This window comes from Euprymna scolopes, chromosome 2, assembly GCF_053919585.1.
Source record: "Euprymna scolopes isolate OS-2025 chromosome 2, ASM5391958v1, whole genome shotgun sequence".
Taxonomy (NCBI): domain Eukaryota; kingdom Metazoa; phylum Mollusca; class Cephalopoda; order Sepiida; family Sepiolidae; genus Euprymna; species Euprymna scolopes.
The window spans coordinates 123,874,696-123,893,374 of NC_136483.1; the positions used below are offsets into that span (position 1 = coordinate 123,874,696).

An 18,679-nucleotide genomic window follows, 5' to 3' on the forward strand; every position below is an offset into this window, starting at 1 on the left:
AATGTTTTGCTTTTTTAAATCAATATGTTGTTCTATTTAATTATTGATAAATGTTTTGCTTTTTTAAATCAATATGTTGTTCTATTTAATTATTGATAAATGTTTTGCTTTTTTAAATCAATAAGTTATTCTATTTAATTATTGATAAATGTTTTGCTTTTTTAAATCAATATGTTGTTCTATTTAATTATTGATAAATGTTTTGCTTTTTTAAATCAATATGTTGTTCTATTTAATTATTGATAAATGTTTTGCTTTTTTAAATCAATAAGTTGTTCTATTTAATTATTGATAAATGTTTTTCTTTTTTAAATCAATAAGTTGTTCTATTTAATTATTGATAAATGTTTTGCTTTTTTAAATCAATAAGTTGTTCTATTTAATTATTGATAAATGTTTTGCTTTTTTAAATCAATAAGTTATTCTATTTAATTATTGATAAATGTTTTGCTTTTTTAAATCAATATGTTGTTCTATTTAATTATTGATAAATGTTTTGCTTTTTTAAATCAATATGTTGTTCTATTTAATTATTGATAAATGTTTTGCTTTTTTAAATCAATATGTTGTTCTATTTAATCATTGATAAATGTTTTGCTTTTTTAAATCAATATGTTGTTCTATTTAATTATTGATAAATGTTTTGCTTTTTTAAATCAATAAGTTGTTCTATTTAATTATTGATAAATGTTTTGCTTTTTTAAATCAATATGTTGTTCTATTTAATTATTGATAAATGTTTTGCTTTTTTAAATCAATAAGTTATTCTATTTAATTATTGATAAATGTTTTGCTTTTTTAAATCAATATGTTGTTCTATTTAATTATTGATAAATGTTTTGCTTTTTTAAATCAATAAGTTATTCTATTTAATTATTGATAAATGTTTTGCTTTTTTAAATCAATAAGTTGTTCTATTTAATTATTGATAAATGTTTTGCTTTTTTAAATCAATAAGTTGTTCTATTTAATTATTGATAAATGTTTTGCTTTTTTAAATCAATAAGTTGTTCTATTTAATTATTGATAAATGTTTTGCTTTTTTAAATCAATAAGTTGTTCTATTTAATTATTGATAAATGTTTTGCTTTTTTAAATCAATAAGTTGTTCTATTTAATTATTGATAAATGTTTTGCTTTTTTAAATCAATAAGTTATTCTATTTAATTATTGATAAATGTTTTGCTTTTTTAAATCAATATGTTGTTCTATTTAATTATTGATAAATGTTTTGCTTTTTTAAATCAATATGTTGTTCTATTTAATTATTGATAAATGTTTTGCTTTTTTAAATCAATATGTTGTTCTATTTAATCATTGATAAATGTTTTGCTTTTTTAAATCAATATGTTGTTCTATTTAATTATTGATAAATGTTTTGCTTTTTTAAATCAATAAGTTGTTCTATTTAATTATTGATAAATGTTTTGCTTTTTTAAATCAATATGTTGTTCTATTTAATTATTTATAAATGTTTTGCTTTTTTAAATCAATAAGTTATTCTATTTAATTTTTGATAAATGTTTTGCTTTTTTAAATCAATATGTTGTTCTATTTAATTATTGATAAATGTTTTGCTTTTTTAAATCAATAAGTTATTCTATTTAATTATTGATAAATGTTTTGCTTTTTTAAATCAATAAGTTGTTCTATTTAATTATTGATAAATGTTTTGCTTTTTTAAATCAATAAGTTGTTCTATTTAATTATTGATAAATGTTTTGCTTTTGTAAATCAATAAGTTATTCTATTTAATTATTGATAAATGTTTTGCTTTTTTAAATCAATATGTTGTTCTATTTAATTATTGATAAATGTTTTGCTTTTTTAAATCAATAAGTTATTCTATTTAATTATTGATAAATGTTTTGCTTTTTGAAATCAATAAGTTGTTCTATTTAATTATTGATAAATGTTTTGCTTTTTTAAATCAATAAGTTGTTCTATTTAATTATTGATAAATGTTTTGCTTTTTTAAATCAATAAGTTGTTCTATTTAATTATTGATAAATGTTTTGCTTTTTTAAATCAATAAGTTATTCTATTTAATTATTGATAAATGTTTTGCTTTTTTAAATCAATAAGTTATTCTATTTAATTATTGATAAATGTTTTGCTTTTTTAAATCAATAAGTTGTTCTATTTAATTATTGATAAATGTTTTGCTTTTTTAAATCAATATGTTGTTCTATTTAATTATTGATAAATGTTTTGCTTTTTTAAATCAATAAGTTATTCTATTTAATTATTGATAAATGTTTTGCTTTTTTAAATCAATAAGTTGTTCTATTTAATTATTGATAAATGTTTTGCTTTTTTAAATCAATAAGTTGTTCTATTTAATTATTGATAAATGTTTTGCTTTTTTAAATCAATAAGTTATTCTATTTTATTATTGATAAATGTTTTGCTTTTTTAAATCAATATGTTGTTCTATTTAATTATTGATAAATGTTTTGCTTTTTTAAATCAATAAGTTATTCTATTTAATTATTGATAAATGTTTTGCTTTTTTAAATCAATAAGTTATTCTATTTAATTATTGATAAATGTTTTGCTTTTTTAAATCAATAAGTTGTTCTATTTAATTATTGATAAATGTTTTGCTTTTTTAAATCAATATGTTGTTCTATTTAATTATTGATAAATGTTTTGCTTTTTTAAATCAATAAGTTGTTCTAGTTAATTATTGATAAATGTTTTCCTTTTTTAAATCAATATGTTGTTCTATTTAATTATTGATAAATGTTTTGCTTTTTTAAATCAATAAGTTATTCTATTTAATTATTGATAAATGTTTTGCTTTTTTAAATCAATATGTTGTTCTATTTAATTATTGATAAATGTTTTGCTTTTTTAAATCAATAAGTTGTTCATTCAATGAATTTAATTGACTTTTTTTCACCATTTACTTTTACGTTTTTATTTAGGAATCATTTAATTTAGCGTTACAACACGTTTAATAATGAATCAAGTTATTATTTTTTAAAAAAATAAAATAAAATAAAAATTGACGCTGTAGGGCATTTTACAAAAATTATTTCAAATTCTTAGGAAAAACATATAAAACAGACTTCATCAATAATTTGGGAATTTTTATTGTTAGCCTCTGAATTAAAAACTAAAGCGAATTTAAATATCAATTTTTATAAATAAAAATTAAATCTTAATTTTATTCATTAAAAAATTTTCTAATTAAATAAACAATTCTTTTTTATTACCACAAAATAGGAGTACTTAAATTAATGAATATTTTTTATAATCTTCAAAAATACAGAAATTAAGGTATAATAATGTTTCAATTTCTCTATAGATTTAAAGATAAAAATGACTTTTTGACAGTTTGGGCTTTCATAGAAATTCTGCCCGTCATGATGGTCAATTTCTGTTACTGTAGAACCCCGAGATATGGCCTTAAAAATTAGTAACAAAATACATACATATGTAAAACATTATAAATAACACCGTAAGGCATGACAAATACCGTAACCAGGGGCTGGAAAAACATTGTATTCCACATCGTAGCCTGAAAAAAACGTATCCTAGGGCCACCGTATCCCAGGATTCTCTCGGTTATTAAAATTTTTTTAAAATAAAATTAAGATGTTTTTATTAATTCAGTATCTTAAGACTTTACTAATTATCTTTGAAATATTTCCAGAAAACTAATATTTATCTTTTAAGAGATTTGTCCAATTACTTTATTTAACTTTCAAATTTAGTTGAATTTTCAAGTTTACATAATCGCAATAAAAACATTTTTCATTACAACTATTTTTTACATATATAAAAAAAATATATATATTATTAATCTCCCTTGGCTTGATACAAAGCATGGATCATTCCACTAGGATTGCAGACAATCGACAACGATGCAATAAACCAGCCAAGTCAAATGGCCCATTTCGGGTAGACATAATCACCAATTTCTAAGTGAGAATATTGAATCATACTGAAGATCCAAATGTCCTGCAATGTTAAATGGTTTTACAATATTTAAGTAAAGTAAGAATTCAAATAAATTGATACTACATGAGCTATGAATGAGCACTTATTATTTACTAGGTACATGCAATTTAATGATAAAAACTGATAGGGCTCATGGTTATGCATTTCTTTCATTAGAAGTAGTGGTATGTGTTGTGACATTGGGATGGAATAAGGTTCCGTGTTTGGTTTTAGAGGGATGTGTCATATTTTCCTCCATTTTTTTAAAGGGATATCATATTTTATCATGTGGTTTTAGAGGGATGTGTCATATTTTCCTCCATTTTATTAAAGGGATATCATATTTTATCATGTGGTTTTAGAGGGATGTGTCATATTTTCTTCCAAATTTGCATAAACCAGGGAATAATTAAGGCATTTTGCATTTTGAGTCATATGTTGTGGGTTATGTATGATGTTATGTATGATGTTATGTATGATGTTATGTATGATGTTATGTATGCTGTTATGCATGATGTTACGTATGATGTTACGTATGATGTTATGTATGCTGTTACGTATGATGTTACATATGATGTTATGTATGATGTTACGTATGATGTTATGTATGATGTTACGTATGATGTTATGTATGATGTTACGTATGCTGTTATGTATGATGTTATGTATGCTGTTACATATGATGTTACGTATGATGTTATGTATGATGTTACGTATGATGTTATGTATGATGTTATGTATGATGTTATGTATGATGTTACGTATGCTGTTATGTATGATGTTATGTATGATGTTACGTATGATGTTATGTATGATGTTATGTATGATGTTATGTATGATGTTACGTATGATGTTATGTATGATGTTATGTATGATGTTACGTATGATGTTATGTATGATGTTATGTATGATGTTACGTATGATGTTATGTATGATGTTATGTATGATGTTATGTATGATGTTACGTATGATGTTATGTATGATGTTATGTATGATGTTATGTAAACTTGGCTATACTGTGACTAGGTTCAAGACTTCAGTAGTCAATCTACCCAGTAGTGCTTCTTCTAGGTTGGGGATGATAACTATTTCTTCTGTTTGTTTGTTATAATCGGTGAGTATTACAGCTGTAACATAAAGTCATGTGCATCATAGGCCATGAAGGGATTCGTTGGTAGTTTCAAAATATGGTATGCTTTTCATTTCCCTGTAGACGTTTTCGAGGATTTCTGTAACATCAGTGCCAGAGTCCCAGTTGAGGTTTAGAATGACTCTTCCGGCATTGTTGTATCTTATCTATTGACATGATGTTCGCTGTCGATGTTGTATGAGTCATAAACTTTGTGTACATTTTTTGCTTTGCTTAAGTGGCCCACAACTTCACAGTAGTAACAAGTACCTGTTGTGGAAGGACATGCCTGTGTTGCATGGTGTTTCTTGTTCCTACATTTTAATTGTTGCATTCTCAGAGAATATTTTGTTAAGTATCTTGGTATTGAGTCTGTCGACAGTATTCTTGTTGCAATCGTGGGAACAGGAATGATCTCCCTTGGAGCTTGTGGTATACTATCTTCAGTTCTTTAAATAAACATTCTGGCAACCTTAATAAATGTTTCTTCATAACCTCATTTTGATGTGCACAAACTATGGCCCTTTCTAGAGTAAAGGTCCTGGATATGACCTTAAACTATATCCGATGGTGAGGCCCCAGCTTGCAGACCTTAGGGAATGTGGAGCCACCCTTTAATTGCCATTGCTTCCAGGTCCACTCTGACCCGGAGTGGTAGTACCTGTTAGAGTCCCAACTATGGGTTAAATAGAAACTGACTTGAAAAAACATATTCTACTAAAAAAACTTTTCATCTAAATCACTGGATTTGGCATTAAATAATCTGAAAAGGATTGATATGCCGTAAAACAAAACAACCAACTAACCAACCATGTAGAGTAAAGTCCAAGAGCATTTATAAGGTTTCAGATAACTGGGTGTCAGAACATCCAATAATTATGTGATCTCTAGTGAGGCTACCGTGTAGTTGTTCAAACAGTTTTTTGCAAGGAGTTTACAATGTTACAAATGAATCAGTCAACTTACATTCTTGTTAAAATCGGCTGTTAAATGTCGCTCTCTTGTACACTGCGATTGAAGTAGCTGTAAAATGAACTTTTCTTTAACCTTGTTGAATGTAATTCCTTAAGGACAGGTTGAAATTGTCTGGTGGAGGACCACTTTAACGCTCATGCAGCAGATTAACAAGTCTAGTTGTTTGCTTTCTGGTTGTTTGACACTGTTCGATATTTAAAAAAAATCTTTTTATCATTTTCGCCCATTGTCAAGATTAGTCAAAATTAAACTGTTCCAACTGGGTGATTCCATTGCTATTCATTTTATCGTCCTGTGCTCGTTTTTTACATTGATTGACATAGTACTTATGATTTGAAACATTTAGGCAAGTAATGTGTGCTGTTTCTCTTTTTTTATAATTAAAAAAAAAATTATTTTGTTTATTTTTTATTCTGTTTCTGATACTATGTTGCATTTGTAAGCTTCAGGGACAAAACACGCCTGAGTTGTGACCAAGATGGCAACTGCTGGGTCATTTATTATTAAGGGAAGTTGTGATAGTATGTAACTGTTACATCCCCTTAAAGAACTCTCTAATCAACAGAATTTAAAATATACAACTCTTTCTGTTTGGGTGAGTTTACTAGAAATAATAATGGAGGTCATATCACGACTCCTTGATTATATCATGAGTATCTTGTTTTTCTTCCTTCTTAACAATAAAAGAATATTTCATGGTGGCAGCAGTGGTTTCTACCTTTCTGAACTAAAACTAAACAGATGGTATGCATTAAATATATATGAGCAACATTTTTGTGTTTACAAAATAAAACAGCACGTGATATGTCACCTGGTAAAATAATACACATGACGCCATATTACAAACTGTGAGTTAACATTCTTTTTGCCATACATATCTTTCAAATGTAAAACTTTGCCAAAAGATAAAAAATAACTGATGCTATCGATAAAAATATGTTACAATATTTTTGAACGATAATGGGGTATGATCCCACGCGGTCAGGAGATTCTATTTCTAAACGATGCTGCTAGGAACTGATGAATTGAATTAATTCACGTTCTGCTACCAACCAATCAGAAACCAGAATTGCTTCATAAATATTAAACCTTTTCTGTAGCAATTTCGCATGTTTTCTTCGTGTTAAGATGTCTTTTACGTAGCTCGCAGTGTGGAGAATTATCAGGCTATGTGGGGAAATTCATTTATTGAAAGTAAGCCTTTCTTTTGAAGTCACCGACGTTAATGCTTTTATGCGTTGTTGTTTTATTTATATATTGATTGTTATTGTTAAAATTACATTTATTATTACCGTTTTTAATGGGCTTCAGCTATGGCCGTGGCAGGCCATACGCCGCCTCCATTAGACAATGATGAAACAGGGGCGGAAGTTGCTTTTCCCACCCCTACAAATTCAGAATGGAACAAGCCGCCGAAAGTAACAATTAATGTCATTGAATTCATCGAAAAGGCTAAAAGATATGAGTACCTTATTGTTGATAATGGTTTACTCGTGGACATTTGTCAGGGCTCTCCATTATCACCATTGCTCTATGTGCTCATGTTGGAGCCTTTCCTGCATAGGTGAATCCGGCCATAAATGTTATCACTTTGCTGAGCTCTTCTACCATGGTAAAGTACTCTGCTTATTCTGATGATACAACAATGTATGTGACAATGCTGATATTAGTGTTGTTGGTGCAGAAATCAGATTATACGAGGGCCAAAATTAACTGTGACAAGTCCTGTGGCTTGCAAATTGGTGCCTGGAAAGGAGTCTCCCTTCAAGAGCCCTTCAGCTGGAGTGACGGGCCTTGCAAGATAGTCGACATCTGGTTCGGTCCTGATGTTGGAGAAGAATTGGTCAGAAGTTCTTAAAGCTGTGCATGCTGCTGCTAGTTAGTGGATCTGTAGAAATCTTTCGTTAAAGCGGAGAGCAGAAGTGTGTGTTTCACACTTCTTATATCCAATTTTCACATACCATCTTTCAATCCTTCCACTCCCATCGGATACACTTCTCCATTTGCAATGGGCTCTGTTTAGGTTCTTATGGCTTGGAAAGGCCCATATGGTCCGTCATGAGCTTTGTTTTCTCCATCCTTCTGAGGGTGGTCTAGGTGTGCCAAACGTGGAGATTCGTCAACACACACTTCCTCTATACTTCCTTGATCGAATGTGTATGCAAGTTGATGGAAAGGGTGGCTTCTGGAAGGAAGACACCCAGAAAGCCTTCCCGACGTCTAGAAGAGTGCACTTGAGTGTGGGGGACGCACACAGATTACTCCGAGGTGAGTGCTCCTTCTATCGAGAGTGTTGCCTAGCTGTAAGGCTCCTTCTAAGGGTAAAAGAACACATTTCTGACACTTTGCTGTTGTCCCAAAAGGCATTATATCAAGTATTAGTAAGGGAATTTGTAGGGAGGACACAATTGAGGGGCTCACTTTGACAAGATGACAGCGTAGCTCGATGATCTGGCCTTGGGCACCTGGGTCGGAGTGTCTCGCTAACGACGAGGCATCTTTGGCCTACCTGGTAATTCGAGGTGCTCTCTGGGTCAGTAAGAGACTTCACTCGGCTTGCTTGGCAAATTCGCCTATTTGTAAACGGTGACAAGGACGAAACTTTAAATCATGCCTTCTGCTATTGTCGCATCATTGTGCCGCTGAGTGAGTTTGTTGCTGGGCTCATGGTTCGCAACTGGGTCCCGACAACTGATCGACTTAGAAAACAAATATGTCTGACCTTGCTAGTAATGAGAAGTGTGATATGGAGAACTCGCATGAAAGTGGTTTATGGAGCTGAGGACGTTGCTCCTCTCGACCTTGTTCGAATCTTTCATTTTTATTTGAAGGTTCTAATATGAACGGGTCGAGAGAGTTAAACTCTTTTCGTCAGACTTTGCTGAAAGGTGGGTGTCTGTTGCGCATGTCTGTTGCATAAAGGGTGCAAGACTTGAGTGGCATTTGGACGTGCCTTAGGCTTGAGGATTTTGGGTCCCAAAAACAAACATCGATCTTGACTCTTTCTCAGTCAAACATATAGTTTAGCTTAAATTCTATTTTTAGACACTTCAAGTTCATAACTTAGCTAGCTATCTTCATACCCGCCCCCTTTTTTTGTCAGACCCCCAAGTAGGTGACAGATCATGTGATTTGCCAGAGATGCAGGTTCCCTTGTGATATTTTCGTAAGAGGTGTTAGTAATAAAGTGATCGAACCCCCATCACCTTTTTCGACTGGCAAATCCATGTATCTGCCACAGTTTCATAATACTATCATCGTTTCCTTTCTTTTCATTGTAAATATAACTTTTAATTTCTTTATTTTCCTCCAGCCCCCCTCCCTTTTACATATTGTATTATGTTGGGTTTAAGTAGGTTAGTCATAGTATGAGTTGTTGGTGATTGAAGAAGGATGTATACACTGATGGATGTGTAGTATAAATGCGGTATAAGTGTGGTGAGAGTAGAGTGAAAGTAGGATCTAACTAAGTTAGCTTAGGCAGCATTAGTTAGTCATGACCAACCTTTTACCCATTCCCCAATTTCTTTGGCCTTGTGTCAGATTTTTCTTTAAAAATCTTGTATTTTTATTGGAAATAGATATGTTTTCTTCATCTCAACATGGGAAGAATCTTTTGCTCTATGGATTCCAACTCGAGAACTGTCTACTGCAAACCAGTCACCTCCAGGACTTGTGTAGAACAACAAACTATCAGAAACTGTTCTGAAACTAAACATGGTTTACACTTCGAGAGGTTATGGACCTAACATGCATCTTTATTTCGATGGATCCAAATCAAAATTCGAATTGTGTCAAGTGAAATTTTTAGGATATCTACGAATCCAAAAGCTACACAAAGTATTTCAAACACAACCTGAAGACAGAAACGACCCCGATTTCATTGAAAAGAATGCAACTGTCTTTGCAGAATTAATACAGTGTTTAGATGACCGAAGTCTATCACTGGTAATGAGAGAAGCCCTGGACGATGACTGCAAAGCATTAAACATATTGAGAGAGCATTATTTATCGAAAGGAAAACCCAAAATTATTTCTTTATATACTGAACTGACCTCTCTAAAACGAATGGAAACCGAAACCATTATAGATTATATTATAAGAGCTGAAATGACTGCAAATCATTTAAAAATGTTTGGTGACCTTATTAGCGACAGTCTGTTAATTTCCATGGTCCTCAAGTGATTTCAAGCCATTTACCAAGAAAAACCCATGACTTTTAGTCAACTCAAGGCGGCACTCAGAAGTTATGAGGAAACTGAAAAATGATCACAGAAAAAAAAACGAATCTTCAAATATCATGAAATTTAAAAATGCACATATAAAAACACCAAAATTAAATTATACACATGCCAGGAATAAAAACCGCAACTTTGCCAAAAACAATTTTTCTCCTAAGAAAAGTACAAAAATTATTTGCTATAATTGTGGGCGACCTAATCACAAGAATTTCCAATGTAAATACAGTATGACCTAATTGACCTTTCGAGAGGTTCAGACTTCCCAGAGACCTGAAGAAGGCTGGGTAACGATACTAAGATTGTTTAATTAGTCCTGAATGACAGCAGGTGTCCCAAAGACTTGAATTGAAATATATGAATATATTTTACTTTATTATTTGAAATTCAGAGATATATTTTTTATTTGAAAAATAGACAACAGGAAATGTGAGAATGTTAGAATAATAGATTGTACTTGTTGGCCTGTAGAACCCAGTACCAGGGATTCTAAATGACAAGGTTTAACCTTTAAGGTCATGGGAATGAAATGTTGATTTTGGTCTCAAATTGCAAAGCTGAAAAAAATGGCTGAATTGCACACCCACAATTTCGCCTTTGGGATTTCCCCAGATGCGTGGCGTAATTTGATTGGCTTAGGGGACTTCTACCCCCACACACACATCCCACTATATAATGCTAATCCCACTCGGAAATTAAGCATATTCCAGATTGATTTCAAAGGGCACAGATTTGCGAGGAATCTCGCAATTCCCAACGACTGATCACGCCCCCCCCCCCCCTCATTCATCCGCCTGAGTGCTGTCTTCGAGGAGAGGAGAGATTTGAGACTTTGAAAAACATGCTAAGAACTGAACAATATATTGTAAAAAAGACTGTAAATATTTTTGTGAATTTAATCTTCGTAGAATAGAAAATCAAGTGTCTGTTTTCTTTCTTGCCTCTTGAGCTTTGCTATTCGTTTTCAGCATACCAGGAATCTGATGTGCCGGCTTCTCAGGGAACCAGACATCACGAGCCAAGTTTTTTTCCGAGGAAGATGATCAGGGGTCCTTGCGTGATGAAAAAAAAGAGGTTGGGCTACAATTATTGTTGCCAGTGACTCAGGACGACCCTGTTTTGGTTGCCACGGAAGAAAAAAAAATATTTCCGCGATGAACTCAGAAAGAAAAAGACGTAAGATCGACAGACAGACGGACAGACGGTGACGGGTGAAAAAAAAAAAAAACTTTAAAAGAAGCCCCGAACAAGACAAAAAAAAAAAAAAGAAAGAAAAATTCGGAGACATTGAAAAAATTTTAGGAAGAAAAAAAAAGAGAGAAACTTTAAGAAATGCACGCATAAAACACACAGTTGAAAAAAAAACTTTAAGACAGAAAAAAGAAACATGCACGCGTGAAAGACACATTAAAAAAAAAACTTTGGGAGAAGAAGAGGAAGAGAAAGGAAAAACGTGAAACGCATAGACAGTGAGAGGGAGGAAGGGAGAAACAAACTTTTTTTTTTCTTTTCCCTCTTCTTTGAACACAAAGCGTGCGACAAACAGCAAAGAAGAGAAAGTGAGAAAGACACACAGAAGAATCACGGTAAGCGAACCTTTTAATTCTCTGCTTGATTATTTGTGCAATTTAGTCTCACTATAGCAAAAGAGAGAGAGGGAGGAAGATTATATGTGTGTGTGCAAATGGCTGTGCGAACGGAATAATGAGCACGAATAGTCACATTAGTAGTCTACAAGAGAAAGGGAGGTTGTTGTCGCAGGAGGTGAAACCGAAACAAATCGCTTACCGTCCAGTCATCGCTTAGACGATTCTGGGATTGAGTTATGATTTCTTATTCTTATTTATTTTGTAGCAGCAGTTAAGCACGAGGAAGGAAGTTTATTTATTTTTTGTTTAGATTGAAATAGATCGTTGTTATAGGGGTTGAAAGAGGAGGAAGAAAAAAAAGAGAGGACATAGCTTTTAACCCGTTAACTAATGAAATTGTATTGAATTGATTTAATTATTTTTTTTTCTTGAAAACTTGTTCAATTAACTGTGATTTTTTCTCTCTCTCTCTTGATTTGATTGTTACTTGGTATTATGTTTTTTTTGCTGCTCATTTTTTCATAAGGTGCAAGGGAAATAATCATTGATAATAAAGGAAAACACAAGGGTATATCCAACAATGTCGAGTGATGACGTCAAGAGGGAATCGCTCGTATGACGAGGAGAGGTTGACACCGAACAGAATTTAGATAACGACCGAAAAGCTGATACTGAGATACTGGGTGGAAGCCTTAGTTGATTGGGTCATGGGGTGTGGTCAGTCAGAAGAAGACATTACCAGGGAACGGCGGAAGTCAACAGAAGTTTCTTAAGCTCTTCTGGGAGGGCTAGAATTGCCCGAGTTTAGAGGGAATCCGGGTGAACTAGATGATTGGGTACATTCTCTTTTGAAAAAAAAGACAGTGTATCGCCTTACTGACACAGAGGTGATCTTACTAGCATATGAACACACGACAAGGTCAGCATTAAGGTTTATTGGTCAGCAGATAACCAATCACCCCCAGTTGAAATGGGAGCAATTGCGAGCAGCTTTAGAAGGGGAGTATTCCAGAGAGAAGACTCCCCTTGATGCAATGAGGAAGAGGATTCAAATCCGACAGCAACTCGGAGACGGCATAGTTGACCTCGGTGAGCGGATATCCAGTTTGGCTGGAAGAGCCTCCTCTGATGAGAAGCTGAGAGAAAGTGGACCTGTGCAGATGTTATTGGCTGCTATATTGGAAGAGGCTTTAAGGGATAGAGATATCCGAGCCGATATTATTAAGGATGGTCCGGCCGGACTGCAGGAAGCAGTTGAATTGGTTCGGAGGTATGGGCACGAATTCGTTGTCCCCGGTTACAGGAAGATGATACGGAGAGATGTAGTCCTAACCGGGGAAGAGGGGACCCCAATGAGTATCAGAGAAGGAGAGGAATGGCTCGTTCAGCCTGTAGATGGGAACGAAGTGGGGTAGATAGTAACCCGATCTGTGAGAAACAGGGTCACTATAGCCATATGGCTGGTCGATGTACAGACACAGCGGACTGTCGGTTAGAAAGAAGAAAGGATAAAGGAAGACCACCCCCCTGTCCCACCAGACAAGAGAATAGCAGGTCAGGCGGTCAGAGTGGATATCGCATCCTGCCTGCCCAGGAGCGGCTTAGGGAAGAGACCAACAAGGTTACGACCTGATGACCCTTACAGACCAGGAAGCCAGGCCAGCTGAGGGGCGAAGGGGCGCTTGAGTTGCTGGTCCTGTAGTCAGTTCGGTCATGTGGTGCGAGGCTGTCTGAAAAGGAAATGCTGGCGTTGTCAGGAGCCAGGCCATACACAAAGAGAGTGCTCCTGAAAAAGGGGAGACTCCTTGATGCAGAAGCAGAGAGAGAAGCCACTGGCTAAGGTTAACCCAGGAGGAAGAAAAAGGTCAAAGCGAGTGGAAGTTTGCTGTATCTTGAAAGAGAGTCAAGACCTTAGATGCCAGATGGTGGGGGGGGGCATGAAGGTGGCAGCCCTGATTGATACAGGCGCCTTGGTGACACCGATTAAGACCAGTGCTTATCGGAAGATGGCCGGCCAAGGACGGTTGTGCATGGTTGACCTGGAATTGACACAGGCGGATCAGGGCCGACTATGCCTGGAAGGACTGACCAGGCTCCCCTATGAGGTAGAGGGGATGAGGGGGCAATTACAAGCTTATGTGGCGCCTAATTTGTGTGAGGAATTTATATTGGGATATGATTTGCTAGAAAAAATGGGAGCAGCGGTCACCTTTGCTCTACCAACCCTGTGGTTGAAGGGGAAGGGTATCCCCCTGAGTGGCCGAAAGCAGCCAAAGGTCCTCCCAGTTGTGACATCAGAGGATATGGTAATTCTTCCCTGAATGATAGTGTTCGCAACGGGAAAGATCTAGGGATAAAGGAAGGGAAGCCCTGATGGGTACCAGGTAACCTCCCTAGAAGACGAGGAAGACGGGGATGTTGAAGTGACGATTAGTGATGCTATAGTGAGTGGACCTGAAAGCTTCCCTGTACTGTCAACAAATAATTCCTGTAAGATGGTACAGGTTAAACGTGGAACCCAGATGGGAACAGCCTACCCTGTTAAGAGAGTTCAAAGGATAGGGACCTGGGATAAAGAGGAGACACAGAATTGGCGTGAATCATCCAGAATAAAAACAGAGGAAGTGGTAGCCCCGCCTGATTATCAAAGGGAGGTAATAAAACTGCTAGAGCGCAATCGAGATATTATCACTTCCAGCGATCAGGAATTGAGATGTACAAACACAGTGACGATGAAGATTGATACAGGAGATCACCCACCTGTGAGGTTGAAACCCTACTAAACCCCGATTCATAAAAGAAAAATTATAGAGGAAGCGATGTCTGAGATGTTGGAGGCGGGGATAATTGAACACTCCACCTCGCCGTGGAGTTTCCCCGTGGTGATCGTGGAAAAGAAAGACCGGGGACACAGATTTTGTGTGGATTTCCAGAAACTGAATGCCATTACCAAACCCTTAGATGACATACTGGCTTTGTTGAGTAAAGCAAGATGCTTTACCACCCTAGACTAAAGATCAGGTTACTGGCAAGTAGCCCTCAATGGGGAGGATCAAGAGAAAGCGGGGTTTGCATGTTATGCGGAACTATTTAATTTAAGAGTTATACTGTTTGGCCTCTGGGGTCTTTTCACAATTGATGTCGATAGTTTTACGGGGGTCGGAAGAGTTTGCAGTGGCGTATTTGGATGATATTTTAATCTTTTTACGAACGCCTGAGGAGCACTTTGCATATTTGACGGAAGTATTTGAAAGGTTGCACCAACATCAACTGAAAATAAAGCTACCCAAGTGTCGGTTTCTTAAGAAGGAAACCAAGTATTTGGGATTTGTGATTGATTAGGCTGACATAGACAAGGTGGAGGTTATCAGGTCTCTAACTGAGCCGAAAACCATGCGCCAAGTGCGAGGGTTCATTGGAATGATCGGCTATTATCACCGATTTATACCTGCGTTTAGCCGATTGGCCACTCCCATAATAGTGTTAACAAAAAAGCATGCCCGTTATAAATGGACCCCAAAATGTCAGAGGGCTTTTGACGCCCTGAAGGAGCAGTTGACTGCTATACCATTGTTGGCGTATCCAGATCTAAGTAAGCTGATGGTTCTGTATATAGACGTGAGTGACACGTGTATAGGGGTGGTGCTGACCCAACCATGCCCTGAGAAGGAAGGCCCCGTGCCTGGCATACCAGAGGAAATTCCGATATATTTCCTGTCACATAAGTTATCCGAAACCCAACAAAGGTGGCCAGTGATTGAGAAAGAAGCTTTCGCGATTGTATATGCAGTACAAAAGCTAAATTATTATTTGAATGGAGCTGAATTTGTGGTACAAACGGACCACAAACCGTTGAAATATTTATTTGAGGCAGATTGGACGAACAAGAAAATCCAGCAGTGGGCACTCAAACTGTCCGGCTATCAGTGCCGAATTGAATACTTGCAAGGTAAGGAGAATACCTGTGCAGATCTCCTGTCCCAGATTCCAGAGTAGCTGGAATCCGAATCCATCAGATTGGAACCGGGAGTGGATGATAAGGCTTTCCAGGTAAGAGTGATTAATTCCCACATCATAAAGGAAAGACCAGACTGGAGTGAGACAGATGTAACTAAAGCTGAGCCTATAGTCGCCCCACATTGGGTCGAAATAATCAAAGCAGGTCAAGAAGATAAGGAATTAGCAGGGTTAAGAGCTCGGGTGGAGAAAGGTCGAACACAAAAATACATCCTTCACCATGACCAGCTGTATTATATTGCTGGCCAGGATGGAGAAATGGGACTGAAAATGGTGGTACCAGCCCGACTCTGGAGGGAAGTCCTGGATCAAGCCCATGAGAAGGCAGGACACTTAGGAATCGAAAAGATATATCAATTGATATTTAGAAATTATTATTGGCTGCGACTGGTCAAGGATGTTGTAGAATGGGTAAACAGGTGTGTAAGATGTCAGACTCACAGTAGATATCAACCGCTTGCTCCACTGGCAGAAACAGATGTTCCGCAGTATCCTTTCCAGAAGGTGAGCCTTAGCAGCAGTAAGGTTCACGATGAATGAAACATCAGAATTTTCACCATTCTTCCAATAGATAATCTCTTGAGACCGCGTAGGAAATATTTTGGGGAGGAACATCACCAAATATTGTTGGAACAGCAACAAAAGAAATTTGTCCAGGCAGAAGAAATGGAACATTCGAGTGAATAAAGATAGAAGGGAAGTGGAGTTTAAGGGCGGAAACCCTGTGTATTATAAGGTACAAACTCGAGAGGGGAAGCTGGATAAAGATTGGACTCCTTACTATCGAATAGTAGAGCAGACTGGCCTTCTTTCTTTTATAATCTGGGACCAGGTTGCTGGGAAAATAAATTACCTGAAGTTGGCAAAATTGGAATATGATGTAAAACGTCCTGCAAAAATCGGTGAGACGCCCACGTAAGGCTACCTTGGTTGCATCCCAGGAAATGGAAACCTCCGATAAAGAGGGAATGTCCATTCAACTCAACGTAGATGTCATGAAGATGCTTAGAAACCGGGGAAATAAAACGGCGATCCCAGACCCCCGGGAATTGCAAGCAGCCAGAAATTGGCGCCAATCTGAGCGGATTTCCGATCCAAGAACTACAGAGGGCGTCGGCATTGGAGATGACTCTGGGGAGGGGTTGAATATGAGCAGTGAAATCCTGTCGGAGGGCTCGAGTAGAACTTGGGATGAAGAGAATCAAATCCCTCTCTCCGTATTAAAAGAACAGTTGACACCGCAAATGAGAGGCACCAGCAGAACGTTGTTCCCCAAGGAACAGACTGAGGGGAGCTGCGGCCAGAAAGAGAGAGAACGTATAATACTCTAGTGAAGCGAAATGCATTTTGCTCATAGAATTGAATAGAATATAAAATTAAAGGAGAAGAGGAGAGAACCGTTGACGTCTTGATTGGAATATAAGTTGAATCAACTTCGCTTTTTGGGGGAGGAATATGGAGCAGTCATTCCTAGTTGTGATATTACAAATATCAAGTTTATATGAGTTAATCTAAATGAAAAAAAAAAAAATATAGATAGATATAATAATAGTTGAAGAGAGGGAAATTGAAAAGAGTGCGATTATTGCTCTAACAGAGTTTGTAGAGATATTAATTTAAGAATTGAATTGATTTTTGAAAAATTAATTATTTGTTTTTTTCTTTCTTTTCTCTTGTCTTCTTCCTCAATCGGGAAAGATTTTTCATATGAAATGGGACAGATTTTAGTTGAAGAAGGGTTTGGAAGGGAGGAGGAATGAATATTATTTTAATCACTTAGTGAATTGAATGAAACATTTTGGCTGAATTAATCTGTATTTCATGTAGTGAGATTAATCGTTGTTGAGAATTAAACTTTTGAGAGTTGTGTTTTTTATGTTTTCAAACGAGAATAATTGGAAATATTAATTTTTGAGAGTTGAATTAATTTTCTCTGGAAAAAAAAAATTTTTGTTACCTCAGTCTGGAAGGATTTCGTTTATCAAACTGAACAGATTTAGTGGGAGTTCAGTTACAAATAATTAAAGACATTAATTAAGGCGATTAATGGACTTTTGGGAAGAATTAGAATTTTGCCTCAGTCAGGAAGGATTTCTTAATTGAGAAATAAAGGTCAAAGGGTCGCTATTTGAATGAGATTAATTGAAAAATAATTATAAGTATCACTGATCGAAGTAATAAATCAAAGATACCACAAACAAAACAAGATACCAGACAAGAAGGCCAAGAAAATCATATCACTAGTGCATTCTGCATTGTGACTTGAACAGTCCCATGGAACCGATGGCCAGAGAACATTATAGATATGTGTTGAATTTCGTAGATGACCATTCATGTTTAATATTGGTTTACTTTTTAAAGAACAAATCTGATACCCTACTCGCAACTAAAAATATCTAGCCGACATGGCTCCCTATGGTGAAGTACAACAGTACGGAATTCACTAATAAAAACTTTGAACCTTTACTAATTAACCATCGTATCAAGCATGAAAATCGGCCCCTAGATCACCACACCAAACCGGGACTGCGGAAAGAGCATGGCAGACACTTTTTGAAATGGCAAGATGTCTACTCATTGAATCAAAACTCCCCAAAAACCTCTGGACGTACACACTTATAGCGACTGCCTGGATACGTAACAGGTGCTTTAACAAAACACTATCTAAAACCCCATATAAAGCTTTCTGCGGTAGAAAACCAAATTTAAGCCGAATGCATGTATTTGGTTCAACTTGCTTCGCATATATAGATTAAATATATAGAGTAAATAAATAAATAGAG

At 35.3% G+C, this 18,679-nt stretch overlaps 1 protein-coding gene across 9 annotated transcripts in view; it reads right to left on the reverse strand.

Annotated features, from left to right (window-relative positions):
* Window positions 1–18,679, reverse strand: part of LOC145295919 (sodium- and chloride-dependent GABA transporter ine-like) — a 916,364-nt gene that overhangs the window by 64,637 nt on the left and 833,048 nt on the right. For 2 of the 9 annotated variants that reach the window (XM_080141790.1, XM_080141779.1), the window contains one exon: window positions 3,817–3,969. The exons of 6 other annotated variants lie outside the window; for them this stretch is intronic. In XM_080141790.1, the coding sequence (XP_079997916.1) occupies window positions 3,892–3,969 (78 nt within the window). In that variant the 3' untranslated portion in view covers window positions 3,817–3,891. Of the gene's footprint in view, window positions 1–3,816; window positions 3,970–10,216; window positions 10,311–18,679 lie in introns of those variants that run through there. One more of the 9 variants, XM_080141801.1, reaches the window with a different exon arrangement.